This window comes from Cnephaeus nilssonii (assembly GCF_951640355.1).
Source record: "Cnephaeus nilssonii genome assembly, chromosome: 4".
Taxonomy (NCBI): Eukaryota; Metazoa; Chordata; class Mammalia; order Chiroptera; family Vespertilionidae; genus Cnephaeus; species Cnephaeus nilssonii.
Window position 1 is genome coordinate 46,318,539 of NC_137075.1, and position 22,699 is coordinate 46,341,237.

General features: G+C 40.5%; 1 protein-coding gene across 2 annotated transcripts in view; it reads right to left on the minus strand.

Annotated features, from left to right (window-relative positions):
* TP53BP1 (tumor protein p53 binding protein 1) overlaps positions 1-10,479 on the minus strand; it is a 90,429-nt gene extending 79,950 nt beyond the window's left edge. For both annotated transcript variants that reach the window (XM_079769302.1, XM_079769301.1), the window contains exons 1-7: positions 10,349-10,479; positions 9,592-9,776; positions 9,289-9,379; positions 8,955-9,039; positions 2,244-2,371; positions 1,524-1,682; positions 1,035-1,164 (exon numbers count right to left, since the gene is read on the minus strand). In XM_079769302.1, coding sequence (XP_079625428.1) covers positions 1,035-1,164; positions 1,524-1,682; positions 2,244-2,371; positions 8,955-9,039; positions 9,289-9,379; positions 9,592-9,776; positions 10,349-10,355 — 785 coding nt within the window. In that variant the 5' untranslated portion in view covers positions 10,356-10,479. The remainder of the gene's footprint in view (positions 1-1,034; positions 1,165-1,523; positions 1,683-2,243; positions 2,372-8,954; positions 9,040-9,288; positions 9,380-9,591; positions 9,777-10,348) is intronic.
* Between the last annotated feature and the right edge of the window lie 12,220 nt (positions 10,480-22,699).

A 22,699-nucleotide genomic window follows, 5' to 3' on the forward strand; every position in this document is an offset into this window, starting at 1 on the left:
GATGTTTCTATCCTCTCTCCATCAATAAAAACATATTAAGAAAGAAAGAGAGAGAGAGGGAGGGAAGGAGGGAGGGAAGGAGGGAGGGAGGGAGGGAGGGAGGGAGGGAGGGAGGGAGGGAGGGAGGAAGGAAGGAAGGAAGGAAGGAAGGAAGGAAGGAAGGAAGGAAGGAAGGAAGGAAGGAAGGTCGGCCTAAAAACTATGGCCCAGTTATAAGCTGAGTGCTTTGCATTAGAAAGTCAACTTCTCTTTATATTCAATTTTATTCAGGACCCCAGAACCCCATTCCCCACTATTTCTTCTTTTTTTTTTAATCTTCATTGTTGAAAGTATTACAGATAGATGTCTCCTCTTTTTCCCATTGACCCCCTCCACCCCACATCTGCCCCCTCCCCACTATTTCCACAGAAGGAAGTAGCAATATTGAATGTTTAGTTATCCCCGCCCCAAACTGGAAGCATCCCACTTTTCCTCTGCCACATCCGAACTTGAGCTGTTGACCAGATGCCACACTGTTTGGAAACAACCATCACAATGGGCAGAAGAGAGATATGCTGCCCAATTCCTACCAAATTAAGAGCGTAATGAACTTGGGAAAGAATATCTCCCTAAATCTTTATCATAAACTACCAAATGCAGGATACCCAACAACCCAAAACAATCTGGGTGCCCTTCAAGTACAGAAATAGTAAGACTCTCAAATATAACATTCATGTGACTCCTCCTAACACCAGAGAGGCTAGAATACCTCCCACAGAGAGGCAGTAGACAAAGATCAGAGAGGAGAAGCAACCAAAGATTAAGGAGTAATGCTTATAGTTACAACAGCAATAAAATGGCTTTGTAATATGCCTAAAGATAAGGACACAAAGAGAATTCATGAATAATCAACGTTTTTATTGGACCAGAAAAATGCTAGGAGGAGGGAAGGGGAGAGATGAAAATCAAAAATTTCTGAAAATCCTGGCCAAGTGAAATGAGTATAACCCTACAGCAGAAATCCAAAAATACTTTCTAGAAAGAAGATGGGTTACCTTGCAGTTGATGGATTTTGCTCTTGTACCACATGTATGTCCTTACTGGGTTGTGCTACCACAGAGACATCCTTGCTGGGCTGTTCTGCCATGGAGATATCTTCATTGGACTGCTCTTCATGCTTAATTGCTTGAAGTGTTAGAAGAAAGGAGATATTTAAAAAAAAGAAGAAAGGAGATATTTAATTTTTCAAAGTACTAGAAGCAGTCCCTAATGCTTTTTTAAAGGTAAAGATTTTAATAGACAGAAGTCCAATTAGAAAATACATACATTTTCCAAAATGGAAAACAACCAATAACTCACCAAAAAAACACTAATCTGCAAGCCATCAACTGACAAGTACTTGCCAGACAACTCTGCAACCTTACTATATTAACATAGACTATATTAACTTAGATAGCTATAAAATGTTATCAAGGAAAGAAGAGCTCTAGCATGGGATGAAAATGCTTATAAACAATTCCAAATGCCAGAAAACAGTTTCATACCAATATTAGCATCCACATCAGGTAGCTTAGTATAACCAGAGTTGGTGGTTACTGACTGCAGAGGCTCTTTGTCTACTTCATATGGCACAGTATTTTCCTCAACATCCTGGCTCTGGGAGAGTTCCAGAACCCCAAAGCCCAACTGTGATGAGGCAGGATCTAGGAACAAGGCCCAAAGAAATTAGGTATCATCCTACAATATTATGCACCAGGCAAGGTGCTATCACTTAGCGAAAGAAGGTCATGTTATATCCTTCAAATCAAAGCCCTGCCCTCCCCCAGTTTTTCAAAATAAAATCAAAATAGAAGCAGTAAAAGTGAAGGGGGGAAATGTGTAATGAAGCCAAAAAAAAGTTGCATGCTATAAAACCTTGCAAGCACCTAATATAAGTAGACTACTTCTACTTCTTGGAAATATACATAAACCATACCCCATACTCAATAATTCAATGTACTTCCAGCCCCATAAAGCATACATCCCAAAAATATTTGATTACAAAAGGAAGAAGAGTCAATATGCACAAAGGGGGCTATCCAATGACCTGGAAATTCCTAAACACCAAAGTAGGTGAAATATCTTACACTACTAAGCAAATTTCTTAATGACTATTCTCAATTTATGATGACACATCTATAACCTGATATAAATAAAAATTTAGTGTATGCTCACAATAAAAGGACTTAGAACAATCTACTATCCTGAAAAAGGCATAAAGCTACCTTCAGCACCAAGGGAATGTGTGGCAACATCTAGAGTATCTTCTTCCTTTTCCCCCTTCTCCTTGTCTTCCTCTTCTTCCTTCTCTTCCCCCACAGGAGGAGCAGGTTCCACTGACCGTCCCAAAACACTACACAGCAGAAAGATACAATCACGTGTTCCCAGGTAGGTTGGGACATTTTGCTCAAAGCACTCTGGAATTTTATTGTGACTCCCCACACACCAACCACCTTTTAAGCAAATTTGAAAAAGTAAAAAGCCTCACCCCATTATTGCTTCTTTCTACAGACAAGCACCAAAAAGGTTAACAACTCAAAAACAGTGTACAGAATTAAGTAGCACAATCATTAAACAGAAGAAAGAACAAACATACTTGAATTTTATCTTTCTCTGAAAAGACATGAGCAGAAACAGAAAAATCTTGCACTCAAGAGAATTACTGACAAGTGATAATAGATATGGATTAGATGTGTAGGGAAGGGGTTCAAAAATACATCTATTAAAGCAAACAGTTCACAAAAATACTACAGTAAAAAATCTTAGAATACATACATAGAACCAGAATATCTGAATAAAATGTATTTTACTTAATACATTTTATAAGGTAAGATGCCTATTTTTTTTTAATCTTCGCCTAAGAATATGTTTTTATTCATTTTAGAGAGAGAGGAAGGGAGAGAAAGTGAGAAAGAATATGAGAGACAAACATTAAACAGTTGCCTCTCATAGGCATCCCTATCCCCCCGATATGTACCCTGGGTATGTACCCTGACTGAGAATCGAACCCACAACCTTTTGGCTCACAAGACGATGCTTCAACCAACTGAGCTACGCCAGCCAGGGTGAGGCCTATGTATTTTTTTAATATATTTTTATTGATTTCAGAGAGGAAGGGAGAGGGCGGGAGGCAGAAACATCAATGATGAGAGGGAATCATTGGTCAGCTGCCTCCTGCACGCCCCCTACTGAGGATCAAGCTGGCAACCTGGGCATGTGCCCTTGACTGGAATTGAACCCAGGACCCTTTACTCCACAGGCTGACGCTCTATCACTGAGCCAAACCAGCTAGGGCAGAGCTATGTATTTTTTAAAAAGATTACATCACAGGTCAAAAAACATAATAAAAGTAAAAGACAAATAACAACTATGGAAAAATCTGCAACAAATATTACAAAAGAATAGTCTCACCCTAGCTGGTTTAGCTCAGTGGACAGAGCATGGGCTTGCAATAAAAATAAAAACCAATAAAAATATATTTTAAAAAAAAGACTGGTGACTCTTAAAAAATTTATATATATAAAAGACATCTTTGAGAAAATTGGAAAAATTTTAGTATGAACTATACTGTCAGATATTAAGGAACTAGAGGCGGGGGGGGGGGGAAGGGGGTGTCCCTCAACCCAGCCTGCACCCTCTTGCAATCTGGGACCCCTTGGGTAGGGTCCCTAGGCCAGGCTGGTGATCAGGGCCAATCAGGGCTCTCCTCCCCCCCTCCCACTCCCCCCACCTCCCCCTGCCCCCACTGCCTGCCTGCAGCTGGCCCCGCCTCCGCGCTCCTCCCCCACCACCGGTTGCCTCCCTCTGCAGGCAACAGGCATGGGGTGCAATTGCTGGCTGGCCCCACACACCCGCCACAGTGTCGCTGGCCAGTCATCTGGGCCTCCCTTTGTGGGGCAATTGATCACGGGGCCCCCAGATCGATCGCCCTGCAGAGGGAGGCCCTGCCCATCTGACCAGAGCTCCACGATAGATTGCTGCCACGCAGAGAGAAGCCCCGTCCACCTGCCGCAGCGCCACCAGCCGGGTAGCCTGGGCCTCCCTCTGAGGGGCGATCGTGGGGTGATGGCTGGGCCCCCCCCCACAACCAATTGCATTGCACCTGCCTTGGCTGGCCTGGCACCAGTGCATGTCATAGTGTGGTCATCCAGGTCATCCAGGCAGTTGTTCTGCTGTTTGGTCATTTGGTCAATTTGCATATTATGCTTTTATTATTATAGATTAATACTTTCTTTGGTGTGGTAATGGTATTATGATCATATAGAATAATATATTATTCTTAGATGATAAATGCTAAAATATTTAAGGGGAATTATGTCTGCAACTTAGTTTCAAATGATCTAGCACATGCATATATAGACAGAGAGAACAAATGTGTACTATCCTTTAATCTTTTCTGGAGGTTTAAATTTTTAAAATAAAAAACTTGGGGAAAATGCTATTAAAAGTTTTAATCGTCATAGGAAAAATGCTCATGTTGTTAAGCAAAAAGGTCAGCCACCATACTGACCACATGTCAACTATGCAAATCAAGTCCACAAATAAAGAGGGAAAATAAACCGAAATGTTTATAGCAATTAGCCTCTGGGTGGCAGAATTATAGATGTTTTTTGCTTCCTTGTAACTTTCTACACGTTTAATATTTCATACAACTACTGAGCATAACTTAAGCATAAAAGAGGTAAAAAACATAAATTTGTAAATTTGGGGATCCAAGAAAGAGAAAAAGAACTAATATTTTCACAAAAATAAAATACAGTTGACCCTTGAACAACACAGTGGGTATAGGCGCTGCCCCCCATGCAGTTGAAAATACACGTATAACTTTTGACTCTCACAAAACTTTAGTGATTCATTGGTATCTGAGTGAACTAGTTCCAGGACCGCTGTGGATAACTAAATCCAAGAATGGTCAAGTCCCTTATATAAAACTAGAGGCCTGGTGCACAGATTTATGCACCAGTGGGGTCCCTCAGCTTGGCCTGTTGTGATCAGTGGACCTCCACGCTGCCGCAGCCCGGCCTTAAACGCTACCTCATGGGGTAGGAGGGGCACGCAGGGGGAGTACCGCAGCTGCACATCTGGCGCCCGAGGGTCAGCTGAGCAGCACTCCCACTGTGGGAGCGCACTGACCACCAGGGGGCAGCTCCTGCATTGAGCGTCTGCCCCATGGTGGTCAGTGCACGTCATAGCTACCAGCTGGTCATAGGGTTGTCCGGTTACTTAGGGTTTTATATATATAGATAGTGTAGAACAATGCATTACAGTTGGCCCTTCATATCCATGGATCCCCAACCATGGATGAAAAATACTGTTTTCCACCCAGCCACGGTATCTCAGTGGTTGAACGTTGACCTATGAACCAGGAGGTCACAGTTGGGTTGCAAGCCTGATCTCCAGTAGGGGGCATACAGGAGGCAGCCAATCAGTGATTCTCTCTCATCATTGGTGTTTCTATCTCTCTGAAATCAATTTTTAAAACAATTTTAAATACTGTTTCCCATCTGCAATTGGTTGAATCCATGCATGCAAAACCCAAGGATAGGAAGGCTGACTATTTATGAAAAAAAATCTGCACATAAGTGGACATACATACACAATTCAAACCCATGTTGTTCAAGAGGCAAGTATAGAGCATTACTTGCATAACTGGGAGGATAAGACAGATGCATGACCTTGGGAAATACAGGAAAAGAAAGTCCAAGAGCAAATATAACAAAAAGCAGAAGAGCCATGAAAGACAGCACAAACCACACAAATTGGATCTTCATTTAGTCTCTTTTAGTGTTTTTCTTCCTGTCCCTGACCTCTAAATGCTGGTAGGCTCAGTGAGTCCTTGGACCTCTACTCCACCTACACTCACCTCATCAGTACTCTTTTTTTTTTTTTTCTCATCAGTACTCTTATCCAGACTCGAGCTTTTAATATAACCCATATGCTATGACTCTGCAATTTAAATCTCCAGCATAGACCTTCCCCCTGAGCTCCAGACTTGTACATCACCAAATGCTTCCAACTGGCAATTGAAAAGGCAGCTCAACTTTAGCTTGTCTATAACTGACTTCCTCCTGTAGTACATCTCAATTAACAGTAACTCCATTCTTCTAATTCTCAAACCAAAAACATTGTTACTTCCTTCTTTACTCTTACATTCAATCTGTCTTTGAATCCCATTATCAAAAACCTAGAGCCTCACTACCCTCCATCCACTTCTACTCTGGTCTAGCCACTGTCATATTATGTCTAAATTATTTAAATTGTCTCCTCGTTGGTCTTCCTGCCTCTGCTCCCCCTTCAGTCTATTCCTTTTATTAACTTTATTTAAATAGCTTCTTTTATTTTTAATTATTTTCATTTTTCCAGCTTTTCTGAGGTACAATCCTATATAATAAAGATGTAATATGCAAATGGTCGTTATGCCGTGAAGCTAATGACCGACCGAGTAATGACCAGATCACGGATCAGCAGGAGGGTGGGGCAGCGAGCTACAAGCGGGCAGCGGAGAGCTACAGGAGTGGGTAGGGCAGCAAGCTATGGGGGAGGGGGGCGGGGGGACGGAGGGAGCTACAGGAGGGCAGCAGCGAGCTACTGGCTACAAGTGGGCAGCGGAAAGCTATAGGAGGGGCAGGGCAGCAAGCTATGAGGGGGGCGGGGGAGCTACAGGAGGGCAGCAGCGAGCTACTGGCGCACGGCTACTAGTCAACAGATAAAAACTATATACCTTCAGACTATTCTTGATCCAGCAATCAGAGTGATCATGTTAAAATCTAAGTCAGATCATGTCATTCCTCTGCTCAAAACTTTTAAATGCCTTTCTACCTCACTAAGAGTAACAGCCAAATTACTCACAGTGCCCATTTACAGATTCTGGTCCCCTCTTTACTTCTCTGACTTCTTCTCCCACTCCTCTCAATCACTCCACCTACAGCCACACTAACCTTGCCATTTCTCAAAAATGCCAAGCATGCTCACACCTCAGGGCCTTTGCACTTATCCCAGATAACAACAGAGATCACTTAATCACTTAAGATTTTTTTAAAATATATTTTTATTGATTTTCAGGGAGGGAGAGGGAGAGAGAAATAGAAACATCAATGATGAGAGAGAATCACTCATTAGCTGTTTCCTGCTCGCCCTCCACAGGGGATCCAGCCCAAAACCTGGGCATGTGCCCTGACCAGGAATAGAACTGTGATCTCCTAGTTCATAGGTCCACGCTCAACAACTGAGCCACACCTGCCGGCATCACTTAGGACTTTGAATCAAATGCCACAACAGTGAAGCATTCCCCAAGTCACTCTATATAAACTTGCAACTCCTGTGATATTTCCTATTGCCATTTGTTTTATTTTTCTCTTCAGCCCTATGAATGTCTAACATACTATATCTTTTACTTATTCATCATGTATTGCTATATCCCATACAAGAATGTAAGCTACATTAAGGTCTAGAATTTTCATCTCTTCTGATCACTTTGTATCCCCAATATTCAATAGTGCTTGACTCAATAAATATTTGTAGAATGATTCGTTAAATCAGAAGAGGCTTTATTTTCAATTTTTGTTTTTAATTTGAAATTATTCCAAAATAAAATATTACTACAAATATTTTAAAAAATCAGAATGCCCTGGCCGGGTGACTCAGTTGGTTGGAGCGTTGTCCCATGCACCAAAACGGGTACAGGTTTGATTCCCAGTCAGGGTACATACCTGGTTGCGGATTCAATCCCTAGTCAGGGTGCGTATGGGATGCAACCAATCAATGTTTCTCTCTCAGGTAGATGTTTATTTCTTTCTCTCTTTCTGTCCCTGTCTTTCCCCTCCTCTCTCTCTAAAAAGTCAATAAAAAATACATATTCTCAGGTGAGGATTTTTTTTAAAAATCAGAAGAGGCTTAATTTTAGACAAAAAATAATACTAATCTTAAACTTTTCTCCACTGTCTAAGCTGATGGAAGAAGAAAACAAAGGTTTAAATATATTGTTTTGAAGTATAAAAGTAATTAATAAAATAACTAAAATAATTATTACAAAAATTGGGAAAGCATTGTTGGGAAGAAATCCTCATCTTCACTTATGGAACTCAATTATCTTAATCTGATAAAATAAGAAATGGCAGTGTAATAGTGTTACTTTGTTTTGCAATAGTATTAAGGGCGAGGAAGATGACCTCCCAAAAAAGTAAAAACACAAACACTTAAATAAGATTGCCTCTTCGAAAGGAGACCAAGGATGAGAAAGAACTCTCTGCTTTTCATTATAAACTCTTTTTAAAATTAACTATGCATTCATATTATTCTGTTAAAAATATTTAACAGATCTCATCAAAATTAAAAACATTCTCTGTGGAAAACCCTCTGAAGAGGGTGAAAAGACAAGCTGCAGAGTGGAAGAATATATTTGCATATCGTATATCCTACAAAGGACTAGTATCTAGAATATATAAAGAACTCTCAAAACATAATAAAAGCATCCAATCTAGTACCTCGAATAGAAAATAAACTCAATAAATGGGCGATGGAAAGACAAAGTAAAAATTGAATACTGTTTGAATAGAATATGAATTAAACATTCTGGGTCTAAAACTGGTGAGGTACTTTGGTTGGTGGAAAGCATGCCTAACAGTTTTGACAATATACTTAAATATATTGTTTGATTTATTTTTCCAATTAATAAGTCGTATCTATGCTAAGAATAAGGAATACTTATTTTGTTTCACATGTACAAGACAGATCACAATATGAATAATGTAGATGCAAAAATGTTATTACCTTCACAAAAGCGATTCCAGCTAACAGCACTATCACAATCCTCAAATCCCACTCCCTAATTCACAAAAATATGATTAATCCCTTTATCTTTGGGATGAGTCAAAGGTACAGGCAAAAGAATTGATCCGTTAATAAATGTAAATAAATTTCTTCAAACACTAGTATACCTGCTTGTCCTGTTTGGCTGAGGTAACTGTTCAATGACCTGACTGATGGAACCACATGTATCCAAATGAGAAGAATCCATAGGGTCTGAAAAATACAAGAGGATATTAGCACAAAAGGCATTTACCACTAAACTTTAATACAAATTCAGGAATGCAGACAATACAAACTTAATCAGCTACATTACAGAAAACCAACCTTCTGCATGCCTACTACGCACCAGATAGATACTGTGCTAGATTTCTTTACATACATTCACCACAACCACGTTTAAATCCACCCAGCTCTAACAAGTGCACCCTTGCAAAATGAGGCTGACAGTTTGAAACACCTCACCTGCAGCTTTGTCTTCTTTCAGATGTTCATTGAACCCACTTTTACTGTCTCCTTGTTCTCCAGCTGATTGTTCAGGGTTGGACACAACATCCTAGAAAACATACATACATAATATCCCCACTACAGATGAAATAATTTAAAATGAGACATTTTTTGTGAATATGGTGATTTCATTTTTTCAACTAATTGTACCCAAAAGATAGTGACCTGAGTACCTATATTTGCTGGTTGGTCTAGATTGGGCGGGGGGAGGGGGGGGGTTGCGGAATCTGCTCAATCATTTCCAAACAAGATATCACTCACCAACACAGGGTTCTCTTTGTGTGTCTGTAAATTAGGAAGGTGTCGAGATAGCACACTGAAGTGAGAACCAGAATCATCTTCTAGAACCTGGCTTTCAGGCTGAGAATCTTCAATTATCAGGCAAGGAGTGTCTTGCTGAGAGAAATCTGAATCCAACTGACTTCCAGTAGGGTCCATCTGCTCCCCTGGAATGGAATAACAAAAGATCAGTTCTGTGTAACCTACCGGCCTTCCTCACGCAGTCTGAGCTTAAATAATGGGGCGGGAAGTACAGGAGTTGGGAAAGGGGACCACCCTAGAGCTCTTTCCATTAAAACACGATGATCTTGCAAGCACTTTCCCATCATACTTCCCAAGATCCGATTCCTCATTCCTTACCATCAGCCTGCCTATCCTTTCCCTCGCCTTTTCCATCACCTTCCCGTAGACACCCTTTCCCCTCCTTCCTAACCTCGTCTCTTCCCGCCCCTTTTTCCATCCCCCACAACTCTCCCCACGTCCCTCCGGAGCCTCTACCACCCCCAAAAGGTTGCTTTGCCATCTCCGTTCGCCAGAACCCCCACAGCCCTTCACGCTTCCTCGCGACCACTCAGCCTTCCCAGCTACTGCTTCCCCACCCCCTCCGCAGGGCCCTCCAACCCTTTCCCAGTCACCGCCGCCATGCTTGCCACCCCGCCCCCTCCGGTCAGCCATTCCTTCAGACCCCAAAGCCAAGACTTGAGAGCTGACTGCACCCCCACTCTTTCCCAAATAGTACCAGGCATCTCGGCGGGAGGTCCCTCGCGCTCGAGTTAGAGGTCTCTGCACGCTCCCCAGGTCCCTCCAGCTCTATCCCCAGATTGTCGCTGTCGCCACCGCCGCCACCGGCCTCGAACTCCTCCTTTTCCCGCGCGTCACTCAGTATCGGCTTGCCCATTCGCTGTTGCTGCCTGCCACTCAAGAAATCCTGTGGGTGATTGGTGAATGAGGCACAGTGCCCCGCCCCGCGTAAGAAAAAGGAACACGGCGGCGTGTTTCCATGGCAGCATGGACCTTGCAGGCCCTCCCCCTTGTAGAGCCCTAGAATGACAGTATCCTTGAACCGAAGGGACCTTGAGAGGGCGTGAAATATATTCCCTAGCCTCCAGGACAATGGTCTATACCACTGCTCAGAAAATAAAAAAGATGTTTTTTATCCTTCATGCACTTCAGACCCCTTCTCTGACTCTCTTCAGTGGAAAGAAGAGGGTTTCCCGGCTAATAAAAGGGCAAAGAAAAGGATCCAGGATGGCTGGGATTCCTGAGCTGATGAAACTGGAGAGAGAAGACTCTTTGGGGTTTAGTGTCAATCAGGATCACTTTTGTGGGCCTCTACCTGAATTCAAGACCCTCACATTGCATCATCTCTGCCAGTTTGTCTTCTCCCCTCCTTCTCCCCCTCTCTCCCCCCCCCCCCCCCCCCCCGCCATTTACATTGTCTGAGGACCCCAGTAAACCATATTTTTTTCCTGTCTGGAATTTAGTTCATGCTTCACATTTGCTTATCGTTACCTTATCATGTATGGGATTGTAGCCTACGAGACTATAGCCCCAGACAATTCTCCCGTTGAGAGAACTGAACACAGTGATTCTCAGACTCCATGGTGAAGCGAACAGCTGCTGCCCCTTTAACAATATGACCTCAAAGATCCCTCCAAGACCTGAGAGTCTATTATCCTAATTATGTTGCCAGGATCTTATAGAAGGTGTAGCAGCTGTGACTTGTATTAATGAAGTAGGCCCCATGAGGAATATGATTTTTGTTGTTTTGATGTTGTTGTTTTTTAAGTGGTTGGACCTAAGATGGATTTCTACACAAGAGTAGCTGTCAAAAAGGAAAGCACCTAGCACCGTGCCAAGCATATACATAGTAGGCATTCACTAGGAGATAGTTTTCTCTCTCTACCCCAGGCTCCGAATGACTTAGACACAGCCCAACCATGATTCTCCCATCCTATAAAACCCCAATTCAGCATTCAATATAGGCTAAGCTAAAATGGAGCTTCCTACCCACCAATCTTCACCCTGCTCTTATAAATTACAGTGATCATCTTTTTCAAACTAAAAATCAAAGGATGTCATTGGAGCATGTGTTACTTATTTCAAAAGACAGACTCTGAAATAAAAATTTCCTGAAAACTCTAGAATTTATTATTGCTATAACTAGAATATAATTAGGGTCCCCAGAATGTTTTATTAGTGGAGCAAAAATGGAATGGAACACAGAGATTCATGCCACTTCTTCACCTTGAAGTTTATAATTGACACCTCTCTTCCTCCACTCCTAATGCTGCAGAAGACAGGTGACCAAATAAATAAAAATCTTAAAAGGACCAAGTCAAGTTACTATTAAGTAACTTCACTAGGTAGACAAAGTGAATTCATCTACTCAATTTGAGAAGACACAAACAACTGGCTTCTGTGTGGGGCAAATCTTGACCTTGAATCCTATAAAAATCCCCCAAAAGTCACTGTATTTTTGCTCTCCTTTGTCCTGATATTGCATTTCTCCTCTCCAAGCAAGACATAAATAAATAGACAGACGTTCCTGATTATTTTACAAACAACTGTGTTTGTCAAGACTCATAAACTATACACTAAAAAGGATAAACTAAACCTCAATAAGCATAACTAAAAATAAATAGATAAATAAATAAGTGAGCCTGAGCCATTCCCATTACTAAATAAAACGAGAGCCTTGCCCAGCTGATAGGGCTCAGTGGTTGAGCATCAACCTATGAACCAGAAGGTCACTGTTCAGAGCACGTGTCTGGGTTGTGGGCTCAATCCCCAGTGTGGGGTGTGCAGGAGGCAAAGATCAATGATCAATGATTCTCTCTCATCATTGATGTTTCTATCTGTCTCTCCCTTTTTTAAAAAATTTTTAAAGGTTGAAAGTTCTTTATTTAAAAAAACGAATAATAAATAAAACAAGAGCCTTAAAAACTGTGAAGAAAAACTGTGAATTGCTTGTTAGACAGTATGACAATTAAATTAATTGCTACCCATAAATATCAGAAAATGCAGGCAGATGGTTAGCCACTGGGGCTGTAACTGATTGCAATTGGGTGAGCTAAAGGCCTTTATTGACTCTTAGACTGAAAAGGACCATCTGCACATCTACCTTTCTACAGGTGCATCTTTACCTAAGACACCTCAGATTGAGAGAAATCTCATCTACCTCTAAAGCCCTTCCAGACAAGAAAATTCCACCAGACCCTGTGTTCACTCATTTTAGAGTTTAAAAACCTCATTATCAAAAATTTCTTCCCATAAGGCTGGGATCATCTCATCTTGTCCAATAGTTCCATAATATGTTTCAACCAATGAAAAAATAAACATAAATGCTATATACTTAGTCATTTTCTGAGGTCTCCTCACAGACTTCTCTAAGCTAAAGAACCTCAAACCATTTAATTCTACCTCAGAAACTATTCACCAACACTTACATTTGCTTCATGGTTTTCCTCTAGAAACTCATAGTTTGGCAGCTTAGTGGCAGAGAACTTTACTGAGGATCTGACAAGTAGTAAATGTAATGATAAGTTATTACATATCCTTTTTAAGCTGCAATATTAAAGTATTACATACTGACTTATATTTAACAGATAATTATGAACTTCTATTGCACAGTCTTATACCAATGGTATAATTAATTAATAACATGTTTATGTGGCAGGTATTGTATTCTGTTTTACATTCATTATCTCACCAAAAAGCCTCATAACTCTTTGAAGGTTACAGATGAGGACAGATGAGGACACTAAGGTTAGAGCAGCAATTTTCAACTGGTGTGCTGCGAGAATTTTTAAAAAATATATTTTTACTAAAGGCCTGATGCACAAAGATTCATGCAAGAATGGGCCTTCCTTACCCTGGCTGCTGGCACTGCCTTCGCTCTGGCCAGAGCTGCCTTTTCACTCAGGCCCGGAGCCACCTTTCCACCTTCCCACGCTGCCCAGAGGCCCGGAGCGCCTGGGGCAGTGCGGAACGCCTGTCCCACCCCGCCCCCAGCCCGGCCACTTGGCACCTCTGTATGCAAATTAACCCACCATCTTTGTTGGGTTAATTTGCATACTCACTCCTGATTGGCCGATGGGCATCGTGAAGGTACGGTCAATTTGCATCTTACTCTTTTATTAGTGTAGATTGATTTCAGAGATGAAGGGAGAGAGAGAGAAATAGACACATCAATGAATGATGAGAGAGAACCATTGATTGGCTGTCTCCTACACAATCCCACTGGGGATTAAGCCTGCAACCCAAGCATGTGCCCTGACCAAGGAATCGAACTGTGATTTCCTAGTTCATTGGTTGACACTCAACCACTGAGCCACGCCGGTGGGGCTGCAAGAATTTTTAAAACATGCAATACCTGACTATTTAGTTAGGGCACTGACATCTTTTCCCTTAGATTGTCAAATAAAAAAACGACAACAGCCCTAGCCGGTTTGGATCAGTAGATAGAGCCCCAGCATGAGGACTGAAAGGTCCTGGGTTTGATTGTGGTCAAGTGCACATGCCGGGTGGTGGGCTCGATCCCCAGTAGGGGACATGCAGGAGGCAGCCTATCAATGATTCTCTCTCATCGTTGATGTTTCTATCTCTCTCTCCCACTCCATTCCTCTCTGAAATAAATAAGAATATATATATTTTTAAATGACAACAGCCAACACAACAATAGCCATCCAGTGTGAATGAATCAAAATTATGCCTATTTTTTTGTGTGTCAGACCGGCAAAAAAAAATTTTTTTTTGGTGTGGCACCGAATTTTAGTAATTAGTTTATGTGTGCCATGAGATGAAAAAGGTTTAAAGATGAGATAATTTATACAATGTCTCAGAGCTAGCAAGAAAGAATTTGAGGAGGAGGAACCAAGATGGCAGCAAAGTTAAACAACTAATCTGCCGCCTCACACAACAATTTCAAAAATACAACTAAAAGACAAAACGTCTACCACCCAGAACCACGGGAAAGATGGCTGAGTGGAAGTTTTACAACTAAGGAGAGAAAGGAGCACAAACGCGGAAAAGCTGAGGTACGGAGGCGCGCAAATCGGGCTGGCGGCAGGCAACTGGGCGCGTGGCTTTTCTTCAACCTGCAGGGAGACAAGCTCCCAAACACTCTGAATACCAGTTTCTGGGGACACGCAGGGGACCCAGACACCTACGGGGAGAAGCTGGACTCTCGGCCATCGGGTCAGAAAGTGAGAGTGACTTTTCTGCAGAGGTGCGCCCAGCAATCAGTGTTTACTGCGCTGGAGCGCGGGGCACAGGGTCTTGGAAACGTGGAAAGGCAGAGACGGCTGACAGCAGCCATCACTGTTTGCCACGCCCCAGCCTAGTGACGCCCTGAGACCCCGCCCCACCCTGAGGCCCCGCCCCACACATTCTACAAACCTGCCCAGGCTCCACACAGCGTCTTTTGCATATAAATGGCCTGTTCTGTGGCAGCTTAACCAAATAAACTGCAGCTCCAGTCAGACTGCTCCAAAACCGCCCAAGCAAAGGAGGAGAAAACTAGTTCTTGCTGTAGCTCCTGCTGGGGGACACACAGTACACAAGGGTACACCAAGAGTGTCCACCTTGCCGAAACCGGTTTGGCTCAGTGGATAGAGCGTCGGCCTGCGGACTGAAAGGTCCCGGGTTCGATTCCGGTCAAGGGCATGTACCTTGGTTGCGGGCACATCCCTGGTAGGGGTTGTGCAAGAGGCAGCTGATCGATGTTTCTCTATCATCGATGTTTCTAACTTTCTATCCCTCTCTCTTCCTCTCTGTAAAAAATCAATAAAATATATTTAAAAAAAAAAAAAAAAGAGTGTCCACCTCAAGTAACTGGGAGGCTGACCCATTGAACCAATAGGTCATCTAGTACACAAAGCTACCCTACCAACTCAGGGAAGCAGCAAAAATGAGGAGGCAAGGAAACAGATCACAAACCAAAGAAATGGAGGAGAACAAGCAACTGGACACAGAGTTCAAAACCACGGTTATAAGGTTTTTCAAGAATTTCATGGAAAAGGCCGATAAATTCAATGAGACCCTCGAGGATATGAAAAAGGACCAACTAGAAATTAAACATACACTGACTGAGATAAAAAATATTATACAGAGACCCAACAGCAGACTAGAGGATCGCAAGAATCAACTCAAAGATTTGGAATACAAAGAGGCCAAGGACACTCCTCCAGAGAAGCAAGAAGAGAATTCAGAAAGTTGAAGATAGTGTAAGAAGCCTCTGGGACAACTTCAAGCGAACCAACATCAGAATTATGGGGGTACCAGAAGAAGAGAGAGAGCAAGACGCTGAAAACCTATTTGAAGAAATAATGAACGAAAACTTCCCCCACCTGATGAAAGAAATAGACTTACAAGTCCAGGAAGCACACAGAACCCCAAACAAGAGGAATCCAAAGAGGACCACACCAAGACACATCATAATTAAAATGCCAAGGGCAAAAGACAAAGAGAGAATCTTACAAGCAGCAAGAGAAAAACAGTTAGTTACCTACAAGGGAGTACCCATACGATTATCAGCTAATTTCTCAACAGAAACTATGCAGGCCAGACGGAAGTGGCAAGAAATATTCAAAGTGATGAATAGCAGGAACCTACAACCAAGACTACTCTACCCAGCAAAGCTATCATTCAGAATTGAAGGGCAGATAAAGAGCTTCACAGATAAGAAAAAGCTAAAGGAGTTCATCACCACCAAACCAGTATTATATGAAATGCTGAAAGGTATTCTTTAAAAAGAGGAAAAAGAAGAAGAAAGATAAAAATTATGAACAACAAATACATATCTATCAACAAGTGAATCTAAAAGTCAAGTGAATTAAAAATCTGAGGAACAGAATAAACTGGTGAACTTAATAAAATCAGAGGCATAGAATGGGAGTGGATTGATAATTCTCAGGGGGAAAGGGGTGTCTATGTGGGGAGTACGGGAAGAGACTGGACAAAAATCATACACCTATGGATAAGGACAGCGGGGGAGAGGTAAGGGCAGAGGGGTGGTGGGGAGATATGGGGGGGGAAAGGAGAAACAATTGTAATCTGAACAATAAAGAATCATTTTTAAAAAATAAAAAAAAGAAAGAACTTGAACCCCGTTTGTCTGACGGAAGAGGTTCTATATATTTATAATTAAGGAGAAGCAGTGACAAAGAAATGGCAAAGTAGTTGATAACCTTTTTTTTGTTTTAGAATTATTTTTTATTTGAATACTGAATATGGATGTCCCTAATGTTCTAAGAATCCAAAATAATTAAAATAATATGAAGAAAACAGAGGAGAAACTGTAAAGCTGTCAACTCCACATCCTTAAGAAGTTAAGTCGCATATAAACATAACCAATGGACGCAAGACACTGGGGGTGGGGTGTGAGGGCATGTTGGGGGGAGGGATGGTAGGGGAGGCGGGGGGGACGTCAATGGGGGGAAAAAAGAGACATATGTATTACTATTTGTAATACTTTAAATATCATAAAATAAAAAAGAAGTTAAGTCAACAAAGAGGTGATGATAAAATTAAAAATGTGAAAGAACGTTACTTAAGATAGTCATTTGCTAAAGATACTATATTAACATCCTACTGTATTTGTAACCCCTGCAATGAAAGCCATGCCAACTGGTCTGTATCTTACCTCTACAGAACTTCCTCCTGTTAATTTTAAGTAAACTTTTTATTTTGAACAAAATTTCAGAGCAACAAAAAAGTTATAAAAATAGTGCATAATAAAAAAATTGCATAATAATCTTGTTTGGACCCTTTTGCCTAGATCCACATTTAACATTTTGCCACATTCATTTTTGTGTGTGTGGTAAAGTATACATAACAAGAAATATACCATTTTAATAGTTTTTAAGTGTGCAGTTCACTGGCATTAAATATATTAACATTGTTTTGCAACCATCACCATCACCCATACCCAGAACTTTTCTACTTCCCAAGTTAAAACTCTGTTTCCATTATATAATGACTCCCCATTCCCTTCTCCCTTCATTCCCCGGTAACCACCATTCTACTTTCTGTCTCTATGAATTTGACTAGTTTAGATAACTCATATAAATAGAATCATACAATATTTGTCCTTTTCTGTCTGGCTTATTTTACTTAGCATAATGTCCTCAAGGTTCATCCATGTCATAATTTTAATAGCATGTGTCTGAATTTCCTTCCTTTTGAAGGCTGAAAAATATTCCACTGCATGTAGTATCACATTTTGTTTCTCATCCTTATTTATTCTAACTCACTTTTCAGACTTTTTCAGAGCCCTCAGACTTTGCCACCTCCAAGAATAGATAAGATCCTGGAGGCATAGTAGCAGAAAGACACCAAGGCAACTGCCCCGAGGTCCAGGTAGCTTAATTTTCCAGCCAGCCAATCAGTTGCAGGCCCTCTTCTCAATTGGGTCTCTTTAAAACACAAAATTTCTTCACAAACTTGAGTTAATTTATTAATTTCAATTTACTTATGTGCAAGGCACCATTCTGGCTCCATGGTTCATTTTAGTAGTAAATGGAATCTAGAGATCACAATTTGGATAGTTGGAATGTTGGAATGCTTATTGCTACTGGATTGGTCATTGTTTGGCTTTTTCCAATTAAATTTTGGGATTCAGAAATTTTATCCAACTTTTTTTCATTTTATATTAGTATCTTTCTTATCAACATCTTGGTTTCTGATAACATTGACATAAATTATTTATTTGCTTTATTCTATTATATATGTAAAATGTTATTACCAATGTTATTATTAATGAGATGATGACTAATGAGAATAGTTTGACATTTTCTTTGCAGTTGATTTTTTTTTTCCTTACGGTATATCCCATTAAAAATGTGCAGTTAGGATATATGCTACAACATTGATAAATCTTGAGGATATTATGTTAAGTGAAATAAGCCAGTCACAAAGAGATAAATACTCTATGATTCCACTTACATGACCTACTTAGAGTAGTTAAACCATAGAGACAGAAAATAAGTAGAATGGTGGTTACCAGGGCTGGAGGTAGGGGGCAAATCAGGAGTTATTGTTTAATAGGTATAGACTTTCAGTTTTACAAGATAAAAAGAAGTATGGAAATGGATGGTGGTGATGGCTGCACATTATTAATGTATGTAATACCACTGAATTGTACACTTAAAATCGTCAATTTTATGTGTATTTTACTATAATAAATGTTTAGAAAGTCTTTATTGTTGAAAGTATTACATATGTCCCCTTTCTTCCCTCATTGATCTTTTTTGGCCTACCCCCAACCCCCCTCTCCAGGCCTTCACCACACTATTGTCTGTCCATGGGTTATGCATATATGCATACAAGTTCTTTGATTGATCTCTTCCCACTCAACCCCCCACCCCTACCTTCCCTCTGTATAATAAATTTTTTTAAATGTGCAGTTAAATTACTGTATTTTAAAGTTATTGGAAATAATTCTATCAATTTAATTTCTTTTTATTTTGTTTTATTTTTAGTGACTACCTCTTTATTTTAATTTTTAAATTGAGGTTAAATTTAAATGCACAGCTTTTAGTTGTGTAATTTGATGAGTTTTGACAAATGTACACATTTGTGAAACCTATATATCAATCAAGATATATAACATATTATCACTCCAGAGAGTTTTTCATGGCACCCATATTATAATTTCTAGAACCATAGATTAGTTTTGCCTGTTTAACAATTATAAATAGTATCATAAAGTATGTAGTCTTTTGTGTCCACCTTTTTTTTTTTTAATCCTCACCCAAGGATATTTTTTCCATTGCTCTTTTTATTTTATTATATATATTATTTATTTATTTATTTATTTATTTATTTATTTATTTATTTAGAGAGTGGGGAGAGAAACATCCATTGAGAGAGACGCATCAATTGGTTGCTTTGGGCACATGCCCCTACGGGGGCTGGGGAACTTGCAACCGAGGTAGTTCCCTTGACCAGGAATCCAACCGGTGACCCCTTGCTCTAATCACTGAGCAAAACCAGTCAGGGCTTGTGTCCACCTTCTTTTGCTCAACATAACATTTTTGAGACTTATCCATGTTGTTGTATGCATCAGTTCATTCTTTTTTTTATTGCTTAGTATTCTATTGAATACTATTCCACAATTTATTTATAGATTCTCCTGTTGGTGGATATTTGGGTTGTTTTGAACCATTATTTTTTATTATTGCTGACTTTATAGAGAGAGAAAGGGGAAGAGAGAAACTAATTTTGTTGTTCCATTTATGTATGTATTCATTGATTAATTTTTGTATGTGCCCTAACGGGGGATTGAACTCACAACCTTGGCATATCACAACCTTGTGGCATATAGAGACGATGCTCTAACCAACTGAGCTATTACACTAGGTTGAACCATTATATTTTCAAAAGCTGCTATAAACATTCATGAATAAGTCTTATTGTGAACATACATTTTCATTTCTCTTGGGTCAATGTCCAGGAGTGGAACTGTTGGGTCATAGGATAGGTATTTGCTTAACTTTATAAGAAATTGCCCATTTTCTAAAATGGTTGTATAATTCTATACTCCGTCTAACAACATATGAGAGTTTCAGGTGCTGCACATCCTAACATTTGGTATTGTTAGTGTGAAGTGATATCTATGTGTTTTAGTATACGTTATATATCATTTATGTACAATAAAATGTGCCCATTTTAAGTGTAGAGCTTGATGAGTTAAAAAAATGCATATATGTGTGTAGCCACCACCACAACCCAGTAGAGAATATTTTCATCACCACCATCCTGAAAGTCCCCTCGTGCCCCTTTGAAATCCATTCCTATCCCCTCCCTAGTCCTAAGCAACCATTTAGTTGTTTTCTATCACTGTAGGTAAGTTTTATCCATTCTAGAATTTCATGTAAATTTATTCATGCAGTATGTACTTGTGGTGACCATGAAAATGCACTGCTGAAATCTGCTTGCAGAAAGCATAATTGATTGATGACCCCACCTGCTGCCACTGTGGATCTGCCCCCACATTTATACCCAAACCACTCTCCCACAGGCTAATCTCAGCCAATGCCAGAGAACAGCACAGCAGGGTTGCAAAGGCAGACCCAGTCTGTGGCATGCAAGAGTCCTTCAACAGGTGTCTTTGATTAGAACAGTGATGGGCAACCTTTTGAGCTTGTTGTGTCAAACTTCGCCAAAAAACTGAGCATAACTCGGTTATGTCACTTTGAGGAAAAAACATTATTTCGCAAATGTTTCATCCTCAGGAGCAGCAAATGTTTCATCCTCGGCATGCGGGCGCCTCAGCGGCTGCGTGTCATCAGAAATGGCTACGCGTGTCAGTGCTGACACGCGTGTCATAGGTTTGCCATCACTGGATTAGAAGAATCTTCATCAGCCTGGCCAAACCATTCTTGGAACCATGCTGCAGGACACGACTCTTCCTTTCCCATTCTTGTTCCTTCCCTCTCTCCTTCCCCAGATATTAGACCTGTATCTTTGTCTGAAGACTCTCTCTGCCTTCCCCTGATCCCTCCCTGTGGTGTTTTAAAATATATCCACAACATTGACACTCCCTTCAAACGGGAAAGACTTTCCCTTCTCTGGAGAGTGAACCAGACTTAGTGACTTGCTTCTAATAAACAGAAGACAGAAGTGATAGTGTCTAACTTTCCAAAACTATATGTCATAAAAAAGCACTGTGGCTCCCTCCTTACTTGTTCTTGGTTCATTTGCTCTGGTAGAAGCCAGCTGCTGTCTTGAGGGTACTCAAGTAGACTTATGGAGAGGCCTACGTGGTGAAGAGCTGATGCTTCCTGCCAATAGCTTGTGAGTGAGTCATGTTGGAAGCAGATCATGCAGCCTCAGTTAAGCCTTCAGATTATTGTAACCCCAACCAACATCTTGAACTGCAAACACATGAGAAACCATAAGCCAAAACCACTCAACTAATTTGCTCCTGGATTTCAAATCTTTAGAAGTCTTAACAAATATTTGTTATTTTAAACTGCTAAGTTTTAGAGTAATTTGTTTCAAAGCAATAGGTAACCAATATACTTAACTAATATATAGCTTACATATCTAATCATGTCTTAGTATCTACTTCTCAAGAGACCAAATAACAGTATTTTTTTGTGTTTTGTTTTATTTGGCATAATGTTTTTATTTTTCTCCTATGTGTGTATATTTGTAGTTTCTTTAAAAATATATATATATATATATATATATATATATATATATATATATATATATATATAATTTCAGAGATTAAGGGAGAGAGAGAGAGATAAATATCAATGATGAGAGAGAACCATTAATCGGCTGCCTCCTGCACACTCCACACTGGGAATGGAGCCCACAACCTGAGCACATGACTTGACTGCAACCTCTTGGGTCATAGGTCTATGCTCAACCACTGAGCCATGCTGGCAGGGCTGTAGTTTCTTTTTATCACTAAGTTGTATTCTATTGCATGAAGGTACCACAATTTGTTTACCCATTCTCCTATTAATGGACACTGGGTCTTTTCCAGTTTTTGGCTATCCTATATAATGAAGATGTAATATGCTAATGGTCAGTCGTTATGCTTCACAGTGTAACGACCAGATCACGGATCAGCAGGAGGGTAGGGCAGCGAACTACAAGTGGGCAGAGAGCTATAGGAGGGGGCAGGGCAGCAAGCTATGAGGGGGGGCCAAGGGGATCTACAGGAGGGTGGGGCAGCGGGCGGAGAGATACTGGAGGGCGGCAGCAAGCTACTGGCGAGCTACTGGCGCATGGATTCATGTGCAGGGCTACTAGTTATGAATAAAGTTGCTATGACCAGCCATCACAAGTCTTTCTGTGGGCATATGTTTTCATTTCTCTCGGGTAAATGCCTAAGAATAAAATTTCTAGTTCATAGGGTTGATGTTTGTTGAATTTTATAAGAAACTTACCCATATTTTTCTAAAGTGGTTATAACTTTTACTCTACTATTAACAATATAGGAAAGTTCTATTTGTTCCATATCCATGCTAACATTTGATGTTATTGTTTTTTTTAATTTTTGCAATTTGGTAGCTATTATTATGCTGTGGTTTTCATTTGAATTTCCCTAGGACTAATGATGTTGAACATG